The 25791-nt window shown below is 44.3% G+C and overlaps 1 protein-coding gene across 3 annotated transcripts in view; it reads right to left on the bottom strand.

Moving 5' to 3' along the window:
• Nucleotides 1-12748: 12748 nt before the first annotated feature.
• Nucleotides 12749-25791, bottom strand: part of LOC147443789 (BTB/POZ domain-containing protein) — a 76670-nt gene continuing 63627 nt past the window's right edge. The window contains exons 3-13 of one of the 3 annotated variants that reach the window (XM_086526581.1): nucleotides 17259-17327; nucleotides 17048-17146; nucleotides 16656-16735; nucleotides 15741-16575; nucleotides 14990-15654; nucleotides 14331-14415; nucleotides 14196-14247; nucleotides 13814-13863; nucleotides 13672-13719; nucleotides 13351-13564; nucleotides 12749-13248 (exon numbers count right to left, since the gene is read on the bottom strand). In XM_086526581.1, coding sequence (XP_086382707.1) covers nucleotides 13388-13564; nucleotides 13672-13719; nucleotides 13814-13863; nucleotides 14196-14247; nucleotides 14331-14415; nucleotides 14990-15654; nucleotides 15741-16575; nucleotides 16656-16735; nucleotides 17048-17146; nucleotides 17259-17327 — 2160 coding nt within the window. In that variant the 3' untranslated portion in view covers nucleotides 12749-13248; nucleotides 13351-13387. The remainder of the gene's footprint in view (nucleotides 13249-13350; nucleotides 13565-13671; nucleotides 13720-13813; nucleotides 13864-14195; nucleotides 14248-14330; nucleotides 14416-14989; nucleotides 15655-15740; nucleotides 16576-16655; nucleotides 16736-17047; nucleotides 17147-17258; nucleotides 17328-25791) is intronic. The other 2 variants (XM_086526583.1, XM_086526580.1) reach the window with 2 other exon arrangements.

Here is a 25791-nt window from a genome sequence, read left to right as displayed (position 1 = left end):
CATACAAAATAAGCACACACATCATAATTGAATCACTGTGAAAAGACCTTGGGGGGTCAAAGAAAAAGTAATCAGTCAGGCGATGATTTCATGAGAAATTCCTTTTATGGTAGCTTAACTACAAGGTTTTCTAGATATAGCCTCTAGTCAGCCCTTGAACATGAATACTTGGCTCTCGCGATTAAACAACTTAATTGACCACAGAAAGTTAAGAAGCTTACCCATGGTATTAATATTCGATCTCTAGTGCTTTTCGACCGTCATATTAGCGACCCCAGACTTGTTTAATTTTCTACCTTTACATCTGTTTATGCATTTGATTACATTGAAATTTAATGTTCATTGCTAACAAATTGTTTGAAATTCTTTTACCAATCAATGTGTCTACCTAAAACTGCATATGCTTTTTAAGAGAATGCAATTACTGTGCCAATGTTGTTTGATTTTGCAGTGACTGAAGAAGGCTAAGGACATTCATCTCAAATGCTCTTCCACCTCGACGATCCAGCTTCAACTCAATAGCTTCCGAGGACGGAATCTACATCAGGAAGGGGGGCATGTTAACCCTCATGGCACACGGACACCCATCACCTACGATGGACGCATATTATTTATTTGGTAGAGTCAGGTACCGGGCTTGTCGGACCAATAGGGAAAGATAGAGTGATCGCCGATGAGAGGCGCACTTTAACTTGGACATTCAAGGGATTAGTTGGTTAAGCATGGGCGCCCAAGTGTGAATGGGGTGAGCTCCTATAAAAGCCAACTAAACCTAATTTTTACTCATTCTCTCATTTGTGCAATTGAAGAGTGCTCTTGCTCCATCTCCATCTTCTTCTTCTTCACCTCCTTGTGTGTGTGTGTGAGAGAGAGAGAGAGAGAGGGAGAGTGTGTGTGCGATCGAGCATTACGAAGGCACGACGGCGGCGAAGCGGTTGAGCGCAGCATGACTGCAGCTTCTTCTTCATCGCGGCGAGGAATCCACCACGAAGGCGAGCGTAGAGCGGTGAGTGACACACCCTTTGTTTTCTTGAGCTTGCTAGTTTAGGCTTGTTGTGTGCTTGGAGCCGTTTGTGGCTCGCATACGGTGTATTGGCAAGTCCCTTGCTTCGACAGTGCGGCAAGGAGCGCACAAACAACAATCGATCCAAGGAGAAGGGAGTTTACAAAGATAAAAACAAACTCTCTCCTAAAGATCTTGAAGCTTTTCGCAAGGACCATAAATGTTTTAAGTGTGGGGATCAAGGACATGGTTATTTTTCTTGCCCCGAGAGAAATTCCCGCAATGAGACTCCTAGAGCTTCCACTATCGAAGCTCCAAAAGAGGATGCTCATTGCAAAGTATCACCTCTTCCTATGCTTGGGGAAAGGTAAAGGAGAATGGTGCCTTCATCTTGTTTGACCCTGGCTCTACTCACAATTTCATATCAACGAAGTTGGCCACCAAGTTGGGCATTCAAGATTTTGAGATGGGAGATATTGTAACGACCGACACAGCTTTCAAGGGATAGCAAGCCTCCGTTACTCCCTTAATCGGAAAATAGAGGCTTCATGTCCAAAGCTACATAGACAAAGAAGACTTTTTCATCTCTCCTCTCCAACATGAGGATGCTATCCTAGGGGCACCATGGTTCAACTACATGGCTGTCAGCATGAAGTTCCCTGAAAAGAGAATCTACTTCACCTCTATAGGGAAAAGAGCATGTATATAGATTCTAGTGAGTTAGGTTGTACTATACCACCTGTAAATCCTCTTGCTTTTGATAAATCAATGAAGAGCTCAATTTCTGCGTACATGATTTTTGTCAAAGAGTCTCTAAAAGGTCCTAATATTTCATCAAATGTAAATGGTAGGAATCAAGAAGAGTGAGACTTGTCTATTTTCTAAAAGGATTCCAAGATGTGTTCATTGATGATATTCCTATGGACTTACCTCCAAAACGAGGGGATGATGACCATCAAATTGAGCTCCTACCAGGAAGCTCACTGCCTAACAAGCCTCCTTATCGAGTTTCCCAAGCTCAACAAGAGGAGATCATAAGGCAAGTACAATAATTGGTAGACAAAGGGATGGTGAGGCCTAGCTCCTCTCCCTTTTGTTCTCTAGTCCTTTTAGTGCAAAAGAAAGATGGTACATACCGTATTTGTGTGGACTATCGAGCACTAAACCATATCAATATCAAAAACATCTTAGGCTTGTGCCTCAGGTAGAAGATTTGTTTGATAAGCTACAAGGCTCTATCTATTCAGTAGGATTGACCTTAAAAGTGTCTATCTTCAAATAAGGATAGTGGATAAAGATATCCTAAAGACCCCCTTTTGCACAATGTTTGGTCTTTATGAATATCTAGTCATGCCTTTTGGCTTGACTAATGCACTAGCCACGTTCAATCATTTAATGGAAAAAATCTTTAGATCCTACTGCAAATTTAGTGGTTTGATGATATCATCATCTATTCCAAGTCATTGGAGGAACACAAGAAACATCTCCAAGTGATTTTTCAAGCATTGAGGGAGAACAAGCTTTTTCTCAATAAATAAAAAACGAAATTTTCCTTCAAGAGATTCAATACTTAGGTCATATTATCTCTCAAGATGGTATATGTATGGATCCATCAAAGTTGGAGGTAATAAAAGCATAGCCTAATCTAATCCAAGGAATCTACATGAGCTAAGAAGCTTTATCGATATGTGTGCATACTATAGACGCTTCATAGAAAAATTCTCTCAAATAGCAAGACCATTAGATGACTTAACAAAGAAGAACATTAAGATTCATGGAATGCTAAGGAGAAAAGTGCTTTTAACAAGCTCAAAGAGAATCTTACCTCCCAACCAGTCCGTATGCTTCCCGATCTCTCAAAGCCATTTGAGGTCCAATGTGATGCTTGTGGTGATTGCCTTGGAACAATCTTTCTTCAAGAAGGGCATGCCATATCATAGGAGATACAAAGGCTCAATACGGGTGAACGGGTCTTGGGCATTTATGAGAAAGAGATTTTAGTTGTTCTACACGTCCTAGACACATGGAAGCACTATCTATTGGGAACTCCATTTATTTTACAAACAGACCACCAAAGTCTCAAGTACTTCATGATGCAAACCAAGTTTTTTGACCAAAAGAATGAGGTGGGAAATTTTTCTTTTGCAAATTTTATTTTCATATTTCTCACATTGCTGGTAAGCACAATCAAGTGGCCGATGCACTTTCACGACAACAAAAAGTTATTGTGGTGTCTATAGCCACTCACAATGATCTATCTTCTATGATAGATGAGTATGCTACTGACCCTGACTTTAAAGACATAATGTCAACCCTTTCTCTCGGGAAGAAAGAAGAACCATTCACCTTGCAGGATGGTTATCTTCTCCATAGCAATAGGCTATGTATTACTCACTCCCTGCGTGAGAAATTATTGTATGAATCCCCTGCTCCTCCCTATGTGGGGCATAGAGACATTCGACCTAATCTTCAAGGTATAGAGATGTACTTATATTGGCCTACCATGAAAGTGGACATTCAAGAATATGTTTCAAAATGTGTGGTATGCCAAAAGACTTAAGTACGATAAAGGGAAGAAACCTGAATTACTCCAACCACCATTGCCAATTCCTAACTCACCATGGAGTATATCCATGGATTTTATTTTTGGATTACCCAAGTCTATCCATGGGAATATGGGAATATGGACAATAGTTGACAGGTTTAGCAAGAAAGCACACTTTATTACTGTCAAAAAGATTATTAAGGCACACCAAATTTCATCTCTCTTCATATCTCAAATTTTCAAATACCATGGATGGCCAACATCCATCGTGTCAGATAGAGATCCTAGAATGACCAGTAATTTTTGGAAAGGTCTCTTTGAAAATCTAAGTACAAGATTGAATTTCTCTTTGACCTATCACCCACAAATGGATGGCCAAAGTGAGATAGCCGATCTTACAATTCTTGATCTACTAAAGACTTATGTTATGGAAGTAGATCAACACTCACAATAGGAAAAGTACTCACCCCTTGTAGAGTATGCATACAATAACAATGTCCATACTTCTACGAGAAAAGCACCTTTTAAAATCATTGAGGGAGGAAAAGTCCCTTGCTACTTAAAGTACATGGGAAGATCTTTGTTGTTGATGAGCATAGTCGTGACCTACAAGAATCTTTTCAAAAGATTAAGTAAACACCTTATTAGAGAGTTTGAGACTTCAGAGCGAGTTTGGGAATCACCAATGTTTTGAAGATTTGACCATATGGACAAATCTCAAACTTTTTTTTTTAAACCAAAGCCTTCCACAAGGTAGTACTTGAAAAGATCTTCCAAGGTGCAAGATGCATTCTGCCTACCCCATTACATAGTACCTGCATTTACAAATACAAAAAATGTTTGACAAGATAGCCTCTGCCTCTCCCTCTAATCATGCTTCTTGCTTTCCCTCTCCCTCCATAAGACTTAGCAGAAGAGGAGGCCAGAGTCAAAAAGGATGTGTAAGAAGAAGCGGGGGATATTAGAGGATTGGGTCTTTTAGGAGTAGGGGAATCCTCGGTATCACTATAAGGTTTTAACAAGACAAGGAGATTTTTAATACCAAGATAGTTACCATAAGTAGTCAGAAGTAGCCCGGATTTTCTACAGCCAGCTCTTTGAGAAGAGAGAGCATAAGGGGATGGAAATGGATGAAAGCCATCTGAGCTAACACAAGTTCTTTGGCCTGGCCTCCTAGCCAAGAACAAAAAAGGGAGAGGTAGTGAGCTGAAGGAGTGTTGGGAAACATGAGATCTAAGTTGTTGAGGGCATACCATATAGCATGATCAAACCAGATAATACTTGATTCACAAGAGGCCTTAGGGTCAAGAAACCGACAAGCGCATTTGACATATGACCTATAAATGTTCCAAATGGACTCAGTGTAGTATTTAGATTTACTTTTGGAGAATTCCATCAATCCCTTTGTGCGCACATACAAACCAATGTTGCAGCCACATTTCTCTAAATCAAGAAACCGCATAATGAAAGGGGCTTCAATAAGGTCACCTTTATCAAGAAACTGGAAACCTCTTAATACTTTGCGTCATGCTTCTTCTATTGAAGATGCCGACAGGTTGGCTAAAAAACCCCAGGTTTCAATAGAGATCGGAGCTAGCAAGCCTTTGTTGGGAAGGACCCACAGGTGATGGTCCACACCAAGGGATTCGATTCAACTTGTTCAAGAAGGGAAAAATATGAGAAACTTTAGGTACCATTTCCATAAGAGATGTTTCACTGAGGGAGCACATCTCTTTTTAAAAGGCCTTGACCGCATCTATGGCCAGGGGGTCCCTGCGAAATAAACTGTTGGATATCATTTGCACTAGGATGGGTGGAGCTGAAACAAACCCGGGGGTGAGACCACATAATTTGTGTAAATAATTAGTTAGTTCAACACCTTCAGAAGAGAACTTGTCGAACTCCCCTTTGTGAGCAATCATCAGGGAGGCGGAAATATTTTCAATGAATTCAGATACCCCTTCCTTAGAGTTGTTGACAAGTTGGGCAAGGGTATGGACACACTTATCAAACGACATGGTTTGAACCAAGGGTCCACATATACTGTTTCATAACTTTAGAGAATTTGGCATTAATTGTCGCTTTTTTTTTTTGGTTCAGTAATAGTGCTCATATGTGTAGTCAATCTATACTCTAGAGTTGCCTTTAACACAAAGAAATGTTAGCCGTTGTGTACTACTCCTTAGATGGAGTCAAAAAAACCATATGCAAGATAGTAAGTATGAATGCTCAATCCCCTTTAACCATAAACCCATAACAATGAGACATTCCAGAGTCCCTTAGTTGTTCATAAGCCAAGGGATTTTATCATCAATGCCCATTACATCATATGAAAATAATGCATAAGCAATCATATTTGGCCATATGAGCAACCACAAGGTACTATGCACAACCATACTTGGCAACCATATTCACAACTTTATTCAGCCAGAACCCTTCTTCACCATATTCACAACCACTTGGCCATATGAGCAGCCATATCCAGATGTAGCAACCATAATCGGCCACATCCCTACGACATCAATGTATTTCACTACCCATACATCCCTATGACAGTTTAGTAGACAAATATTGACAGTTTTACTTGAACTTGAAAGAGATCAAAATATCAGTGTTGCGGTTACCTAAGTGTCAGAAGAAGTAGCCAACTATTCCCATATCAGTCATTCATCGACTTAGTATAGTCAAGAACATGCATGAGTTATATGTTGCTAAATTACTATACTGATACTGGTATGTTGGAACTGCTATACTGCAATATTGGTATATTGGTATAGGTCTCATATTTCAGTGCTAGTACCGGTACTCGTAGTATTGATATTGGTGGCACTCGTACTGGTACTGGTACTATTGATATAATGTATTTGTGTACTGGTATTGATACACCTAAGAATCCTTTCAATTTACTTAGTACAGTCAAGAACATGCATGAGTTATATACTGCTATACATGTACTGGTATACCGGTACTACAATACTAGTATATGTATACTGATACTAATCTTAGATTTTAGTACTAGTACTAGTACTGGTGGTATTGGTGCTGGTAGTACTCGTATGTATACTTCTATATTGGTATATGTATACTGGTCTCATATTTTTAGTGGTAGTACTGATACTGGTAGTAATGGTAATGGTAGTACTACTATATTGATATTGGTACACCAAAGACACTAGAAACTATGTCAATGAAAAGGTGGTATAATTCATATTCAAAGTATAGAACAGACTTTATACTCAAGTACTAAAATCAGGACCCTGAAGATATAAAATTCTTACGGTTTAGTTTTTCCTCTGCTTTTAGGAATCCCTAAAACAACCTCTACATGATGAATTATGCATGGACTACACAATAGTATTTGCCAAAATTGTGGAAAGAAGCTGGGTGAAACTGTTGCCTAAGCAAAAGCACTCTGTAAATCCTTTTCTCATTGGTGGCCCATGATTATTATGCCGGTCATTTACAAATTAATGTCAAAAATCATTGCTATATGAATTAAAGATCATTTGTTTTTTAGCAAACATGCCGCTCTATATGGATTCATTCCTCGCAAGAAAATTATGAATAGCCTCACTAAAGTTTTCATCTGCATTGAGTATGCAAAGTATATTAAACAACATATTGTGCTCATCGTGCAAGTTGATATAGAGAAAGCATTTCATAGTTTTCAGTGGGACTTCATTGCATAGATCATGACATGCTTAGGTTTTAAATTGAAAATGCAACGTGTGGTCTAACATAGTCAATCTTTCGGAATAATTGATGATGAGCTTACTCAGTTGTGCGATCTTGGTTGTTCGGTCGGGCAAGGATTTCCTTTGAGTCCCAAGGCTCTTTGCTATTGTCAGTCGTCTTCTCTATTTCTTTATTTGGACTCTATGACGGCATCTAGGCAAGTGTATGGATTGAAAATTGTATGGATTGGCAATTGTATGGATTGGAATTACCTTCTTGTAATCATTTTGTGGCGCAAGCATATGCTGATGATTCCATGTTCTAGCCTAGAAATCATCCAGATGATGTTCGTTGTATCATGGATGCCTTGCATATTTATGGGTTGGTTGTTGGTCTTCATGTTAACTTCCAAAATCTAAGCTTTTGCCATTTCATCAAATGAATTGGTATTCTATATTATGGCCAGGTGAAATAATAAAGCTTGATCAGCTAGTGCGGAATCTTGAATACCCGTTGTCTTGTTCAGTGAAAAATGCCAAATGTTTGGATTGGGTTGAGCACATAATTAGATCCAAATTACAGTGTTAGAAATTACGGTATAGAACCAAATCCTGGTCATTACATGTATGACTCGGAACATTGCAGTCCATCTTGATGGCATATATGCAATTTTTCTTACCATTATTGCATTGGTCAACTCGTCAGCTTCGTGCTTTCATGTCTCAAATTTTGGATAATTTTTTGTCTACTTGCTCTCATAAAAAGGGGTTTCGACTGCTTGCTATGGATAAACTATGTACTCCAAAGAAGTGTGGTGGTTTGAATATCTTACATTTGTTTTCTCATGTTATTGCAAGGAAGGCCACGTTGTTATTGGTACTAGTGGAACAAAAGCAGCGTTGGATGCTGATGTTCGCTTTTTTGTGCTCTCATGAGGTGTCTAAACTTTCTTTTGGTCGTTGGTAGCCTTCCTATTGGGATATCGTTTTTGGAAATTTGAAGCTATGATTCCAGGTTGCCCCTTGCTTCTAGTCTGGTAGTGGATTGGAAACAAGTCACGAAGCAATTGTCATGGCATGGTAGGGATGTTGCAAGCGGCAACTCATTGAAGCTTGAGAGTTTGAATTGGAGTTTGGCTTTCAATCAAACCCTTTTTCAACGGTCTCCAAGACATGCACATTTTCTCTCCCAGAAAGGCATGTACACATTTTGACAAGTTGCTCTTACTTATGGTCTTGGAATGCATTACAGACACACATGAAAAATCATCAAGGAGATTTTTGATTCTAGGTCTCCCATTCCGTCACTTGTCGTTGAGGATCGACTCTTTGATTGGCATACAAAGAATCCTCGATCCTCTCTTTATCTACCAAAAAGATATAATGCCATTTGCAATCTTCTTCCTGGCTAGAGGAACATTGCAATAAGGAATGGCTTATGGATAAAGGTACTATGTGGAAGCAAAGTTATGAAAGTGTGGCATGCTAAAATTCCCTTGAAAGAGCAATTATTCATGTAGAGATGTATTAATGGAGTTGTAAACCTCAAGAGGAATGGCCTCCTCAATATGTGTTCATTGTGGTACCGTTACTGAGAATATTCCACATTTGTTGTGGTTTTGTTCTCACACGCTGCATTTGTGGATTACATCTCTACATGTCTTCGCAATCATTTTCTTGGGATACATTTTAGCCGATATTTTTGGAATTTTTGAAGTGCTTCCGCCACTACTTCGGTCGTATTCATACTTTTTCGATTGGGTTAGATTTTTGGGTGCTTTGAACAGTTTGGAAAGCACGTAACTATCTCATGTTCTAGTAGGTTCAGGTGGATTATGTCTTCCTATTCAAAACCTCCCTTCGACAGTCTCTTAAATTTGCTCGAGATTCGGATGAGCTCTCCCCTCTTCATTATGAGCTCTACTTTGACTGGTTTTTATTTACCACATGTAATGTTTTCCATGGGTTTTCCTCGTTTTGAGGTTTCCCATTAGTAGATTAGATGATATAACTATAAGAAAATTTGTGTGTTTATGTACGCATACAATAAGATACTCATTCACCGTGTGTGTGTGTGTGTGTGTGTGTGTGTGTGCGTGTGTGCGTGTGTGCGTGTGTGCGTGCGTGTGCGTGTGCGTGTGCGTGTGCGTGTGCGTCGCACGCATGGTCCTACACACTCACAATCTCCCAAGATTTCAAGAAGATTATTCTTCAATCTCCCAGTTGCAAAAAATACTGCATAAGCTTTTGCTTCGATCATGACATGTTAGAATTTCAACGTTGAAATGTTACCCAAGGATTGCCCGCTTGTTCAATTTGCAGACATGAAAATCCAGTGCTGGTAATTGGAATTTCACTCTGATGCTTATGCTTGATCAAGGCCAAGCTTCCCACATACTCTCCAGTGTTGCCACTTGCAATGCTTTGTACAAACCTTTTGCTAAGGTCTAGAGGTTCATAAATTTTTAACAATTTTATTTTATGGAAACCTTGATCCTCCCACTCCAATCCAACGTTAGCCTTGACACGCCGGAGGTAAGAGAAGCTCCCGAGCCCCCTTCTGATACCAGTTGTAGGACAGATAGTGCATGTGTACACACGCCTACAGGAAGGAGAAGAAGAAGAGAAGGAGAGGAAGTTTGGAGGAAACAACACACCAAGAAATTAGGTGTGTTAGTCTTTGTTAGTGGTGTACAAGTTAGTAGGGTGTTAGTCACATGGATGACTACAAACCTTTACCCCTACAATTGGGAGGTTCACGTAAGGATCTAATCCTATGAGAAAGTATTAAGTGGGAATGAACCTTTCAAAAATACATAAAGCACATGCATTCAAGAGGTATTTTTAAAACCCTCCACACACACATTTCACCAGGCATTAAAACTCCCCTTTTTTTTGATAAACTTTAACCTTTTAAAAAAACTTTCATTTTTAACCCCTTTTTGTACATGTAATTCCAAAAATCTATGAAATATAATATCCAACTATGAGTGAACTCACATACAACACTTACATACTTTGAGTTGGACCCCCGAGGGTACCGTTCATATATCTGTTGGGTTTGGGATTTTTCCCATTTGGGGTAAGAGTGCCACCAAGTCCTTTGCTATGGATAAAGAAATAGAATTTCAATAATTTTCAGTTCCTCAACCCAACAAAGAGACTTCGGTTTCTAAAAAAGCATTCTAGCTTGTTTGCTCCAATATAGTAAATATCACCAATCCAATCCAATTGATGTCCCATCCTCTTATAGGCTCTTAAACCCTTGAGTTTATGTGGCATAAGACCTTGTTAAGAATCTTCATCACCCCTTTCCAAAATTGATAGTGAGTGATGAGCAATCTAGCTTAAACATGAAATACTTGAATCTTCTTATATTGAATAAAAACTTACATCTTCATGATACCCAAGATAGGTGCAAGATTCTAGGTAAGCCTTCTCTGATACGAGTGTCCAAACTCCAAACATAGCAAATGCGGGTACTTTAGATAGGTCTCCAATCCTATGGAAAATCTAAACATACCAATGGATTTTTGTGTTAGGAAGTGTTAATTGGACTAGTATTCATTATTGACATAATAAGTAAAAGAGTACTTAATGACACAAGAGATCATCCAGTAAGAAACTAGGTTTAGATTATTGAGATGAACACTAGAATGTGTGCAAGAGATCGCTCCTTAAGTAGGGGGTGGCAAGAGCATCAAAAGGGTACTACAAGAAGTTAGTACAATCATGTGAGGCTATCAAGAGGCTCCTAAATCAGTTGAGACAACTCATGAAGCTAGGAGACTCCTTTGGCATCTTATACAGTTCATTTATTTTCATCTACACCTCACCAAGTCCATATGGAAGTCACATGACATAGTGCCTATACATGCTCTGATGGGACGAGTGAAGTTGCACACCATGAGTATGGACTATGGTATCACACAAACTAAATACCCCTTACCTCAAAGAAAAGAATCACTTAGGACCAAGGTATATCCTATCTATCCCAAGAAGACTTCATTGATAAGGTCGAGGACTCATGTCCTATAGTGTATGTGCATGCATAGTGTAAACATGAAGATTGGTCCTCTTTTCTTCTTCTGTCTTCCTCTTCTTCTTCTTCTTCTTCTTCTTCTTCTTCAAATTCTACAACATCGACTTCTCCCTTCTTATAAAACTAGTTGGTGCTGCTACCACCTTTGGTTGGAAACTTGGATATTCAATGACCCTTTTTGCCAAAATGCATACAGAATTTGTTTTTTTAGCAATCCTTGGAAAAGTGTCCTGACTTGCAACACTCGCAACATCCCTTTCAATTTGATGACTAGACTAAGGCTGATGAAGATGCAACTAAAGCTTATGAAGATGCAACTAAACGCTAATGCAAGTGAAACTAAGGCTGATGAAGGTGTAACTAAAAGCTGTTGAAGATGCAACTAAAGCTGATGAAGGTGGAACTAAGGCTGATGAAGGTGTAACTAAAAGCTGTTGAAGATGCAACTAAAGCTGATGAAAATGCAACTAAAACTCCTCCTCCATTTGAACTAGATCTCTAAAGATGATGCAGGTTTCCAATCACCTAGAACTATGACTATATGATCAAAGGATAGGGAGCAAAGCACTCAAGAAAATTGCACCTCACGTTGGATGTATGGGAGTTGCATGATGATATTTTTTAAATCTATTAACTGGATTGGAATATCCTCCCCTTGAAGCAATCAATATGTACAAGTTTTTCTTGAGGCTCATCTTGCTTTGCTTGGTCTTAGCACTAAAGATTTGCTCTAAAATTTACCCTATTAGCCTATTGTGATAGCTCATGCATGAAATGCACATGATTTCCATGAAGAGAGGTGCCCATTATCCCTAAGACTCGCTCATCTTTGTCTTGAACTTGTATACTCACTGACCTAGTTTGGGTGCTCTTACTTGTGGAAGGTTCATTAGGTGAGGTTGATTTGACAATGGACCACACAACCCTTTCTTCAATAAGGGCCCTCTCAAGTTCGTCAACCACATGAGATCCCTCTTCATTGAACTTCTTCACTCCCCTTTTCCCATGGTGCCGATGGAGAGGTCTTATGGAAGCGTTCCAAGGATAGTGTTTAACTCCTTATCCTGGCAAAAATAATAGATAATCTAGAGAACACACATCGCAAAGTTTGTTGTGCTATGGATGCAAGAAATTTTATGAGTTAATGAGAGAAAAACAGAAGAAAGTTTTCCTTTCATCCCTTTGATTCATGGAACTTTACCCCTTTGATGCTTGAAAGCTTCCCTTAAATGCTCTTGAAAGTAGGAGGCACTCCTCCCTTATTTCTTGATGGCACCATTACTATAGGTGGGAAAGGATCTTAGCACTAAGTGCACCATTATAGGCAATGGGAAGCTCCTCTTCCTAAGGTATGGCACTCAAGCCCAAAGATGAGGATTAAGCTAGGAAACAGACGAAGAGAATTGCCCCCTATCACATCCGAAAAAAATTTAGTTGAATTTGAGATTATGTGAAGTCTCAAAGCTAGTTTTGCTCACATGTCCTGAACCACAAAAGGGGCTAATTATGGTCAAATTATACTTTTCAGTTGCTTATAAATTACATGTTCCAAGGCACTCAAGGACTCCCAGAAAGCAAGAACCCTGCATACTCTATCTCTTCCAATTATACCAAAAGAAGAGATTATGCTACTTGAGAGGGGAAGAATGTGTACTTTACAAAAAAATCTGATGTATTGTAAATGTACGAGTTGAATTACAAAGAGAGGTTGAACTGGGCAGGACGCTTCGGCTTATAATTGCAACGGGCTACCACTAAATATGCCTGGCAACCGACTTCGATAATAAATATAAATTGTGATGAGCAACATTTGCATGCTTTCTCATAGAATTCAATAATGGGATCCCTTTGTCCTCCAAAAACTAATGACTCACAGCTGCTCAGGCAGGACTCTAGTCTCTGCATTCTGTAAAGGAGGCCTCCTATAAACAAAGAGAAATACAAAAGCATAGCGTCCTTATTCTCATCTCAAAATCTGTCCACACTATGACATTGCAGTTAAAGCACATTACACTATATCAATTACAGCTTCAGCCAACTTGTTAAATGAAACATAAACAATAGCTATCGATCAGCTTAAGTGTACCTGTCACTAGAAGATACACAAAAGGAGCAGAGACCTGTCATACTAGTTGCACAACCGCAGCAACACGCAGAGAACTTCCTTGCAAAAGATCAGCAAGCTCATCAAACAAGAAAGCAGTTCGCCAGCCCCATCCTTTTGGAGACTTTGGAAGCAAGGTTCCCGCTTGTGTAAGGCTTCCAAATATCATGACCTCCCTTTTCGCTGGACATATCAACTGTTAAGGACACAAAGAGCCCAACGCTTTAGAAGATTCAGCAGGTATAAGCATTACGGCTACAGCATGTTTCAGAAAGCCGACAAAAATACAAGCAGGAGGCTAACCTGATATCTTGCAGTCACTTTTTCTCGATTGTCAGTATACAAGGCGACCTGAATGAAATAAATTTATTGGATCCCATCAATGTATGGTGCTCCAGTTTCAAAAAAAAGACAGATACTAAATTTGCTTTGAACCGGATCCTACCTTTCGGTGGGCATCTATATTTTCAGCTCGACGCCTATGTAAGAAAAGCCCTACACAGTAAAAGCTGGACTTAAAGCTAACACTTTACATTAGCCACACCATGAAAGCCCTACACATCAAAAGCTCAACTTAAAGCATCAAAGGTCCAAAAGGAAACATTTCTTTATTTCATCCACTTCAAAATCCATGCATATAGCTTGACAGTTCAGACGACCGCTTCATATCCTTCTGCAAGCTCTTGCATCCTAGATTTCTCTCTGGAAATCGCTTGAAAATGATCGACAACAAAACCCAGAAACAAATAGTAACATCTAGATAAACGTACATTTCATTTAAGATAACCACCTACTATTCCAAAGTAGGTGCTAGAGATGTAACTTACCCAAGGTGCGCCGACCTTGAGGATCTTCATCGTGGAACGCCTGAACGCTGACCTATACAGCATGCAAACAATGAAGGACTCAGACCTTCTGGAGCATTGGACCTGAGTTAAAGAGTACTCATCATAATACAAAACCTTCCACAGAGATCCAGCATAAAAAGACTCAGAAGAATGTTTTGATTGGCCATCTGCGAGACGGTGAACGTTTTCAAATTCCACCCTAAAGACACATGAAAAAACGTTCTCAGTCCAGCACCTTACTTTTTACAATATGTGTTCACATGTAGAACCACTTTAATAATCCCATACTACCAAATGCCGAATTCTGAGAGAAGATAAAATAGTGAAGAGGCCCAGCACAAGCACAGGTTGAGTTCAGAGCATCATTGAGAAACTAATTATATTTGCACAAGACATCAGGTGAAAAGGCTACTCTACTTGTGATAAGAAAACAAGAAGTAATGAAAATTTTTATGCATCTTACTCCTCGATTTACATAAATTTGTAACTAATGCTCTCTTCACAATAGAAAAAAATACACTCAAGAATCTGTAGTTATTTTATCATGAAAACAATGGTGGTCTTCTAATAACAAGCTAAATATACTCGTTCTTCAACAGACTCTGTTGTGAGTGAGAAAAGGCTATATAAGGTTTTTGAAATTGAGTTCTATTACAGAAAACTCAATGACGCCAGCTCATGATGAAGCAGCAAAACTGTACATCATCTAATTACTCTAGAAAGACAAAGCACAAATCGGAATGCAGTTCACATAAAAAGGATGAGAAGAGTACCCAAATCTAAATGGAGGGAAGGTTCTCAGAGGCGTCTCAAGATCCAGAGAAATCGAATCATTTGCTTCCCAATCTTGACCCCAAGGATGCTCTGACTCTAGGTTCTGTTGTTGGTGGCTTGAGCTTTCTATTGTCCCCTTCCCAAACTGCTCCTCCAAGTTTCCTGACTGACTAGGATGCATTGGTGCTCCACCTTGAGTAAGCCCAACTGCAGCAGGCAAACCGTCAGCTGAATGGGCAGGGGTAGGCACACCCATGCCATTTAAATCAATCCTGGCATCTGACTGATCATTAGCTACATTTTGCTGATTGGGCCTATTTCCAAACCCAGTAAACGGGATTCGAGTAAACATGAATCTAGAAGGTGACCATGCAGCCCCGGGAGGGCCAAAGGTTGACCCACGTCCAATACCGGCTAGTCCATCAACAGGTCCCCTCACATGAACTCTGCCCTGCACTGATGGTACTCCTGATTGAGAATCTCCATGAAAGCCACTGGCAACAATTACGCCTGCATTTCTGTCTTGGTCTTCACGGTAAAGGTTTGACGGAACTCTGCAGTGAGTGTAGCTGTAGGATTGCTTGCAAGCACAGGAGGTTCCAAAAAGAGAGCAGTTTTTGCAGGTTTCAGCAGCAATACTGAGAACATGCTGCTTGAGTAGAGTCTGTTTTTAAAAGAAGCAATTAGCGTCAAACATATTGGATAAAACCCCACAAAAGAAGCGTAATAGATTTGCAAAAGAAACAGTACCTGCAGCCATAGCCCATCAGAAACAGCCTTGCAAGGAAATCCAAGCTCCTCAAGGCGAGCTCGAACATGCAGCAATTCTTCAAAACCCATATGGCAATATAAAACACCCCCACCTTCAAACACGCTCAAGAAAGCATCCCAATCTTCATTGTTTGCCCAGCCTCGTTGATTTGGGTATGCTTTAATTCGCCTTCTTCCTACAACTCTTCCACCCCAGGCAATTCCAGGAAATGATGAGCTTTCCCTAGGCCAGTCGCTAGATGAGCATCTTTCAGGTGGAAAGCTGGAAGCCTGACTAGTGGAGCAATTTTGTGGCTGATCTCTGAATGAACAACTATTGACAGAAGTGCCATAGTAATCCGCTTCCTGTCCACCGTGGCTTGAGCAAGCGTCTCCAACAGTGCTTGCCTCCATGTTTTTTCGTATTTCCATCAGAGGCCTGCAAATGTTGCCTATGTCAACTTCAATCTGAGATTTATTGGGCGACCCTGGCTTTTCACTTCTGTAAACATACATAGCGCCAGAAACTTGCTGAGGATGGTTCACTTGATCCTTTTTTAGGCTTGTGTTCTGACCACTCTCAGTGCAGAAATCCACGACTGCATCTGCTAGGTCCAAAACAATTTTTTGAGCCAATTGATGTCCCTCCAGGTAAATCTTGTGTGGCGATTTTTTTTTGTCCTCAAATGACCAATCAAATGCATCTTTTGACTGTCCAGAAAAGAATGAAGTCATGTCTCCTCCAATAAAAGCTGAAATAGAGTCTGTTGATGGGGAAACGTCAACCTCAAGCAAAGCACCTCTTGAGATGAGCACACTCAAGGCCAACTCAAACCTGCAATAGTTCAATAAAACTTATAACTTTTAAAGAAAGAATAGATATGAAGCTATGCACGTGCCAACTTGTGCCCTCACCTTTTCTCCTCACTAAGAACCCACAGTTCATCTGAATTCAGCAATGTACGTAGCGTCTGTGTTGACAACTTTGGAAGAACCTGCCAAGAAGGATGATTCAAGACCATGGGCAACTATGTCCTCCGTGCATCCACACACAATATACCACAAAAGAAACAAAAAATAGACTATCCCCTGAAAAACCACCCTCTGATAGCAACTCCCAAAGAAACACTTCACTCGTCTTCGCCCATAACCAAGCGATTAATTGCACACTTGACTGCACATCACTGCCAATAATAATAACAACCTTCCCCAACAACCCCCCCGCCCCCCCTACAAAAAAATGAAAAACAAAAAAAGGTAGTTCTTGCCAAAATTTGAAACAGTTACTTCAACTAGATTAGACATACTTCTTTTAGTTCGACAGCACCACCTCGACATAGGTAGCCCCAACAAGCTTTGCGAACACGCTCACCATAAACACCATAATCCTGAGACTCTGCAAATGCCTGTTGAAAGATTGAACTCAAAACCTTACTAGAATTTCAAGACAGGAGAAAACAGAAATTCATAGTATGTTTGAGAATTTTGAGACCAATCCCAGCGAGTTTTGTGAATTACCTGATAAGCTAGAAAATTGTCTGTCCATATCTCTGAAATTATGAATTCCGTACAAATTGCACAAAGGTCCTGCCAAAAAGCGCACAAAATCTTCAAAGAGTGCAAAACAAATCAGCCCAATTACAGAGAACACAACACCCCCCCTTGGTAGGCATGATGGATGTTGACTCTAACTTAGGTCAATCTTAGCTACTGTATGGATGGGGTTATGGAGAACTCTCCAAGGCAGCAAGGAAACAGTAAGTGATTTGCAAGTGGCCAGGCTAAAATCTTAAGGCCCGACCACTAACTAAAACTCACTGATATGGCACTATTAAGTGCAGAGAGAAAAAGAGAAATGAAATGTTTATTCACAACTGCAAAAGGCCTAGAAGACCTATGAGACCAGAAAATGACATCGCTGTCATATGATCCACATGTCCAGTATACAAAATACAAAAGCCTAAGGGAACAAGAGCTAAAATACCTATAATATAAGCAAGAAAGGCGTCGCTGCTGCTGTGCTCTCCCGCTGTGCCATCGCCATCGCCATCGCCTCCTTCCCCCCCCCCTCCCTCGCGTGCTGCCCGCTGCCCTCCCTCGCTCTGCCCTCAGCCCCCCGCTTGCCTGTCCCCTCCCGCCTGCCCTCTGCCCCCGCTGCCCCCCCCTCGCGCTGCCCTGTTCCAGTCATTCCGCCCGCCCTCAACCCCCTGCTGCCGCCGCACGCCCTCAGCCTCAGCCCCTGCTGCCACCGCACGCCCTCAGCCCCCCCGCTTTATCCCCCCCCCCCCCCCCAACTCGGCCCGTTCATCCATCAGTTTGGACCCTCCGCCTCGGTTGCTCCCTGCAAATTTGGCACTTTCGGCAGCTGTTCCAACTCCTTGGAGCAGTGTTGGCGCACCCTTTTGCAGCATCCTCCCGTCGTCCTCTTCTTTCGCCACAGCAGTACACACGTGGAGGCTCCAGCTTCGCCACAGAGGGACTCGCCAGAAGCCCCCTCGTCCGACCCCGCTGAGCCCACCATTCGACTTGCTCTCTCGCCTACAGAGCAAGCGAGCCTTGCCGCCGAGGTAGAGCGATTGCAGGCGACCTCGGTCATCTGCAAGATTCTCGGCACCCGACCTAGCAGAGGAGAGCTGCGAGACCTTCTCCAGGCCCGCCTTCTCGCAAAGGTGGGAAAGATTTTGGATGTCCAGATTCTCGGACGGGACTATTATCAGATCGAGTTTGAGTCCTCCGAGATGGCGTCCAAGGTCATAGCTATGAGTCCACTGGCCATCCGAGCCTCACGTGCCCACTTTCGATAGTGGCGACATGGTTTTGACCCAGCTTCGGATGTTCTAGTAGAGAAGGCAGACATCCCCATCTCAGTCTGCTTTCCGGGTTTACGGAGGGAGTACCTATCACTTCTTTCTAGGATCGGTTCCGCCATTGGGACTGTCCTGGAGACACCTCGCACGGCAGCATCAGTAGCTGCCAAGGCGGCTGGCATTCCCTCAGTTCGAGTTTTGGTTAGAGATACCCACACACTCCCGAAGGTTATCCTTCTACCTCAGGTGAGTGGGGGTTGGTTTCGACAGAGTGTGGAGTACTCGGGCCTCCCGAACCGGTGCTTAATTTGCCGCTAGATGGGCCATCTAGCGAAGGCCTGTCCATGGAGGAGGCCGCGACCTGCACCACACCCTCAGCCCCAGCCTGCTAGGGCTGGCCCGCAGCCACAGCCAGCGGCACAACGTACAGATGCAGAGCCACCCTCCGAGCCTGGGGCTCCAGCGGAGGAGGGGTGGCAGCAGGCCCGTGGCCGTCGACGCCAGGGGCCACAGCGACAGCCTGGCATTCACAGTGACCCTCAGGTGCCGACTCAGCAGGAGTGGGTTCCCACGGGGAACCGTTTTGGTCCTCTTGAGCAGGAGGAGATCCCTACGCTAGCCTCCACCTCCGCTTCTGTAGTAGGCTATAGTGTCACTTTCACAGGACACTCAGTTAGTACAGTTGGTCTGGTGTGAACCGTCTGGTTTGGTTCACACTGGACGGACTCTCTTGGGCTGGGCTGGGCTGGGACACGTGGCAAGATACGGACTGTGGTCTAGTGGACATCGTGGCCAGGTCACCACCACCACTCACTTTGGAGATTGGCTTAGGTGGCTGACATTAATGGGCCGTTGGGTCATTATTATCATCTTCTTCACATCATCATCGGCTTCATATCCTCTTCACCTCTGGTCCAGCGACGCAATTGTCTAGAGTGAGTCTTTAGACAGAGCACCTCTGCACCCACCCTGCACATCTGAGCCTCGACACCCCCATTTGTACCTGTGAGTCCTGGGCTAGAGCTGAGTGTGTTGCCACGCCAGAGTCTGTACATGGTTCTTTGAGATAGTCAAGTCCATATGTTCCAGTCTACTGCTGTGTCTCTGTTGTTCTGTTGTTATCCATTGTTTCTGTGTTTCATTCTGTTTGACTGAGTTTCCATTTGTTTGAGTGAGATTGTCACGCACATTGCACTGAGGGGCACCCACACTGTAGAGACCACGGCACATTATCACGCTACAGGTGCTCTCATTTTGGTGACCACGATGGGATCTCAACTGAAATCTCACTCTATGAGGTGCAAATCTTGAAGCTAGTTGGGTCTATCTAGCTTCGCCTGCCTTGCCTAGCTTCACCGACCTTGCCTTGCACTGTTCTCCTCTCGCCTGGTCCAACTGGGCTAGTCCTCTCTCGCCCTAGTCCAACCTGCCCTCGTCTCTAGTCTAGACCTCCTCGACCCTGGTCTAGTCCTCCTCGTCCCTGGTCCAGCATGGTTTAGTCACTTGCCCGGTCTAGTAGAGTCTAGACCAGTCTTCAGCCAGTTCAAGGTTTTGTTGCCCAAAGCTTGGTTGGTTTGGTGGTCACTACATGACACATGCAAGGCGGTCGGTCGAGCGTCAAAGCGCACTACTGAGCCCTCTGAAGTACTATCACAGAAGACGACCTTTGACACCTTGTAGAAGTCCATCAACCTCATCACCTATACCTACACATACGACATCACCCATTCCTTCATCCGGTTCCGCATCTTCTCGATCACCTTCTCCAGTAAAGCTCTCTCCTATTTTGCTACAGCAGGCTATTGTGCAACAGGCTACACAAGGAGCCATGGAGCCGTTAGCTAGTGTTTTGGCCAAGGTAAATATCAAGTTCCCTACCTTCAAAGGACTCTCTTCAGAAGATGCTGACGACCATGCAAGAAGGTTTGTCTCTCTCTGTAGGGGTCGTGGTCTGAACAGAGAAGATGCTTATTTGGTACTATTTCCATCCACCTTGGATGGCTTAGCAGATAAATGGTACAGCCAGTTTGCAAAGAACCATTTTGCAACTTGGGCAGCCTTAAGGCGGCAGTTCTGTGCGGCTTTCAGGCCAGGTGACTACCAGGAGAAGGTGTTGGATGAGTTAGCCAACATGGTGCTCCAGCCTGAGGAGACTTTTGCAGAACTTATGACGAAAACCAAGTCTCTGGTCGCCAAGCTTCCCCAGCAACCAGGTGAATTTATGGTTAAGAAGTGGGTAGAGAGGGCGCTTCCCAAAAGTTCTCAGCAAAAACTACGAGAGAGTCTCCGACCCAACGCCACTCTGGAGGAGTTCATCGCAGTTGCTACGAGGATAGAGGGGGCTAGGAAGCTGTTCACCAACCCCTCTCACATAGAGACCCCAAAGACCCCCTTTGTGTTTTTGGAAAGTCAAACTCATCCTTTAACTTCTTTACGCAGGGAACTGGAAGCCCTAAAGTTACAGCGAGCTCTTCAAGAGGAGAGGTCCTTATCTCTTAGACAAGAGAAGCCTCCACATCATGAGGCATTGGAACAGATTAAGCGCGAGCTAGAAGAGCTCAAGTGTCAGCAAGAGACTAAGGCTACGGTTTGGTGTAGCTCATGCCGCTCTCCAGGGCACCCTCCACAAGAATGCCCCCTTCGGGTTTACAGCCACTTCCGTGAAAAATCTGGACATGAGGACAAGGATTGTTACTACCTCAAGGGATTGCGACAAATACAGCAAAGTCTTGGTCCTTCTCTTCAGCAAGGGCCAGCACCTGCATCCAACATGGTTTCTCCCTGTGGCCATCCACACCATATGCCACCTTTGCTGACAACCCCTCCTATGCAAGGTATGCAGAGCACTTTTCCCTCTCAGAGCTTTTATCATACCCATGCTCCCTCACCACCTCACAGCTTCTATGCCTCCACCTCCAACTCCATGGAGCAAGGACCACCTCATCCTTCGACTCATCCAGTGAATCGGCCCATTTTGTGCTACAGATGCGGGGAATATGGTCATTACCAAAGCAAATGCCCTTGCCCAAAGGGTCTCCTCCCTGCCGTCATTGCGCTGATATGAAGGATCACTACAGTAAGGATTGCCCTAAAACTCGTGCATCCACGGCTTCGAACCCAAGTCAAAGCCAGACCGAGTTTGCCTTTCCCAAGCTCAATTTGATAGCAGTTAGCACTGTTTCTCAGCCGCCCCCTTCTACCCATGTGGTTACCCCTAAAAATAAGCCGGCGCAGTTGGCAGAGGAGCTATCGGGCGTCCTCACCCGGGCCCAGAGAGCCGCTCTCGGTCTTAGCATTCCATCAAGTTCAACTCCCCCACACATTCTCACACCAGTGGATACCCTGCCTGCAGCTGTTAACAAGCCATCCCCCAGTGCCATGAAAGAATCCAAATCTTTGCTCTCCGATATTGATGAAGCTTTCTTAGAAGCAGTTTCCGATCTGCAGAAGATCAAGATACCAGAAGAACAACAGGTAGAAAAAGAGAAGCTCACAGCAGAGACAGTCTTGAAGAACACTTTCCAACAAGTGTCCCTTTATGACATGTTGCGGCTAGATGCAAATTTTAGAAGTGACACCCTTGCTGTTATTCAATCACTTTATCTTGGAGCAGGTCCTAGTGGCGGGCACCTCCCTGTGCGACCATCACAGTCCTATATGATATCCAATCCCACTCCTCCACTCACTGATTATAGAAGCCCTCGCCTGACAGTGTCCGTTTTAGGTCGGAAATTCTCAGGAGTGATAGTGGATGGTGGATCTGGCATCAACCTGATGCCCGAGTTCACTATGTTGGCTCTAGGTCTACAGCCTACTCGCCATGCTCCCTTCACAGTTACGTTGGCCGACCAGCGGACAGTCTACCCAGTGGGCATAGTGGACAATGTGCCTCTGCAGGTACAAGACTTTACTTTTAACTTGGATTTTGTTGTGGTTCGTCTTCCCCAGGTTGAGGACGGATTTCCTTTGCTCATTGGAAGACCATGGCTGCGACACACTAAAGCACTTCATGATTGGGGAAACGACGCAATGTGGATACAAACTCCTGGCTCCTTGATGCAACCCATCCTCTTAGAAGGAGGTATGGATCCAGTGGTGCAGCAAATTTCTTTGTCAATGGAAACCAACCCGGAACAAGAACAGCCTACTACACCTTAAGGGTCACACGAAGATCTGCTGGAGTGGTTAGAGGCTACCAAATCTATGCCTTGTTATGGAGTCTCTATTCACTCTTTGCCTGAAGGTACACCCTCTTCAAATGGTTCCACAGTAACTAAACCTAATGGGCCACCTAAGCCTACTTCTCCGACCAGAACAAAGCTCTCCTCTGTGTATCGCAAACTCCCTTCACAGAGCGCGTTTTGCAAGATGACTTCCAAAATCAAGATCATGATAGCTATATTACTAATGATATTTGTGTGCTCATCGGTTGCCCCTATCTACCCTACCCCTCACCCCCTCGCCCTAGTCCCTCCCCCTCACCCACTCACCCTCGCCCCTACCCTCCCCCTCTCGCCCCTACCCTCCCCTCACCTTCCCTAGCCCCTACCCTTCCCCTCACTTACCCTCGCCCCTAACCTCCCCCTCTCGCCCCTAACCTCGCCCCTACCCACCCCATCACCCTCTCGCCCCTACCCACCCCCTCCCTTCCCCTCTCGCCCCTACCCTCCCCCTCACACAATCTCGCCCCTACCCTACCCCTACTCGCCCCTACCCACCCCCTCTCGCCCTACCCTTTCTTACCCTCGCCCCTACCCACCCCTCTCTCCCTACTCTTTCTTGCCCTCGCCCCTACCCACCCCCTTCACCCTCGCCCCTACCCTCCCCTCCCCTCCCTTGCCCTCGCCCCTACCCACCCCTCCCCCCCTCGCCCCTACCCACCCCCTCCCTTGCCTCGCCCCTACCTACCCCCTTGCCCCTATCTAGCCTTCCCCACCCTTCTCACGCTCAGAAAATTTTTCCCCCAACACCTGCATGATAAGATGGCTCGATGCATTCACTTGGTTGCCATCCTGTTGCTGTGAAGGCATTTCTGTTCTGCCATCATGATGGAGCTACCTATAGCTTAACCCTATTTGCGGTGTTACTCGGGCTTATGGTTATCCCTCCTTTCGAGAAGAGTGTTGTTGCAAAAAGTGTGGCAAGTTCATTTGCAACTGCAAGCAAGGACCAAGTCATTTTCCTATCACTATGGTTAGGGCAGAAAATGATGCACTGGAATCAAACTGAGCTTATCTCTTTGCTGTAGAACATCATTTTTTTAGCAGTGCAGTGTGTTTAAACTCCACTTTTGGGCCTAGAACCTGCTTCAAGAAGGATGTACAGATGCAGTACCTAACGGTTTTCTTTCACAGTTTTTTCAGTATTCCTCTCACCGTCCCGGTGAGAGGTCTTGTGGCGGGCAACCTGTAGCAGGCTATAGTGTCACTTTCACAGGACACTCAGTTAGTACAGTTGGTCTGGTGTGAACCGTCTGGTCTGGTTCACACTGGACGGACTCTCTTGGGCTGGGCTGGGCAGTGACACGCGGCAGGATACGGACGGTGGTCTAGTGGACATCGTGGCCAGGTTACCACCACCACTCACTATAAGATTGGCTTAGGTGGCTAACATTTATGGGCCATTGGGTCATTATCATCATCTTCTTCACATCATCATCGGCTTCATATCCTCTTCACCTCTGGTCCAGCGACACAGTTGTCTAGAGTGAGTCTTTAGACAGAGCACCTCTGCACCCACCCTGCACATCTGAGCCTCGACACCCCCATTTGTACCTGTGAGTCCTGGGCTGGAACTGAGTGTGTTGCCACGCCAAAGTCTGTACATGGTTCTTTGAGATAGTCGAGTCCATATGTTCCAGTCTATTGCTGTGTCTCTGTTGTTCTGCTGTTATCCATTGTTTCTGTGTTTCATTCTCTTTGACTGAGTTTCCATTTGTTTGAGTGAGATTGTCACGCACATTGCTCTAAGGGGCACCCACACTGTAGAGAGCACGACACATTATCGCGCTACAGCTTCTCCCTCGACAACCGCAAACACCCCCCCCCCCCCCCAGAGTTCCCTCCCTTTGCCTCATCCTCCCCGCCTTATGCTCCCGTCGCCTCTCCACCCCGCCCCTCTACCTCTGTCGCCCCATCCCGCCCCACTTCTCCTCCTCTTGCCCCAGCTCCCTCTCCTCCTCCTGCTCCAATTCCTCAGTCGGCTCAGGCGACTGGTCCCTCTCCAGCGGCTAGGAGATCTCTTGGCAGCGCTTTTGCCACGAGTCGCCTAGCGCGAGAGGGTCACCCCTTCTTGCGGCCCCCTCTGCAGATTCAAACATCCTCCCTTGCAACCATCCCTCGTGGGCTAACGAGCATTGACATCAGACGCCACTGGGACTTCTTCGACTACGGGTTCACTCGTTTTCTCGGCGACTCCGCAGCAGACCATGAGGCAGCCTGTTTCAGGGTCCATGTTTTGTTCCTCGCCGCTAGGGGGACAGAGGCCCTGGACTCAGCAGTTGGTTTCTCCTTCCCCCTCTGTGGTAGGACCGAGACAGAGTGGTCCCTTGACTCAGTGGTGGGATGGTTGCATACACAGGTTTTAGAGTTCTCTCACCACATGGGAGAACTTGGAGTTACAGATATGCTGCAGACTTTGTGGCCATTGGCCAAGTTTGCGGTGACACCCCCAGACTCAGCAGGATGTAGGCACATTGTGGTGTACTTCTTTGCTGATACGCAGTGTTTGCCTTGCTATGTATACATTCATGAGGACTCTTGGACAGAGGAGGTTGCGCTACGTACAGCTCGCTCTGCTTGGGCTTGGGCTGGGCACTCACTGCAGTCACGCCTATCTAGAGGCCGCTCAGATGCGGATTACTCCCCATCCAAGCCTGCCTCGAAGATAGCCCGTCTTGCTGCTGCGGCAGCATCTGTTCTCTCTCGCTCCCCATGAGGATCGTCTCATGGAACGTGCAGGGAGTAGCTGGGCCCCAGTTTCAGCGACAGCGGGGCCAATTGCGTCAAAGAGCTTCAGCGTTGCCTTGTGGGAGAAGAGATTGATCTCCTTATGCTTCAGGAGCATCATCTGTGCGAGAACCGCATTCGGCCTTGTGGTCAGATTTTGCGTGGACGGTATGATACCTTTTGGTCAGCTGCTTTTGGACCTGGAGGCATCCAGGGAGGGGTATGTATGACTATTGCGGACTCATTGCAGCAGGCCATTGTAGGCAGAGGGATTATTGTGCCAAGCAGAGGGATTAT

This window comes from Adiantum capillus-veneris, chromosome 13 (assembly GCF_014529385.1).
Source record: "Adiantum capillus-veneris isolate H3 chromosome 13, ASM1452938v2, whole genome shotgun sequence".
NCBI classification, from domain to species: Eukaryota; Viridiplantae; Streptophyta; class Polypodiopsida; order Polypodiales; family Pteridaceae; genus Adiantum; species Adiantum capillus-veneris.
This window is presented reverse-complemented; position numbering and strand designations above follow the sequence as displayed.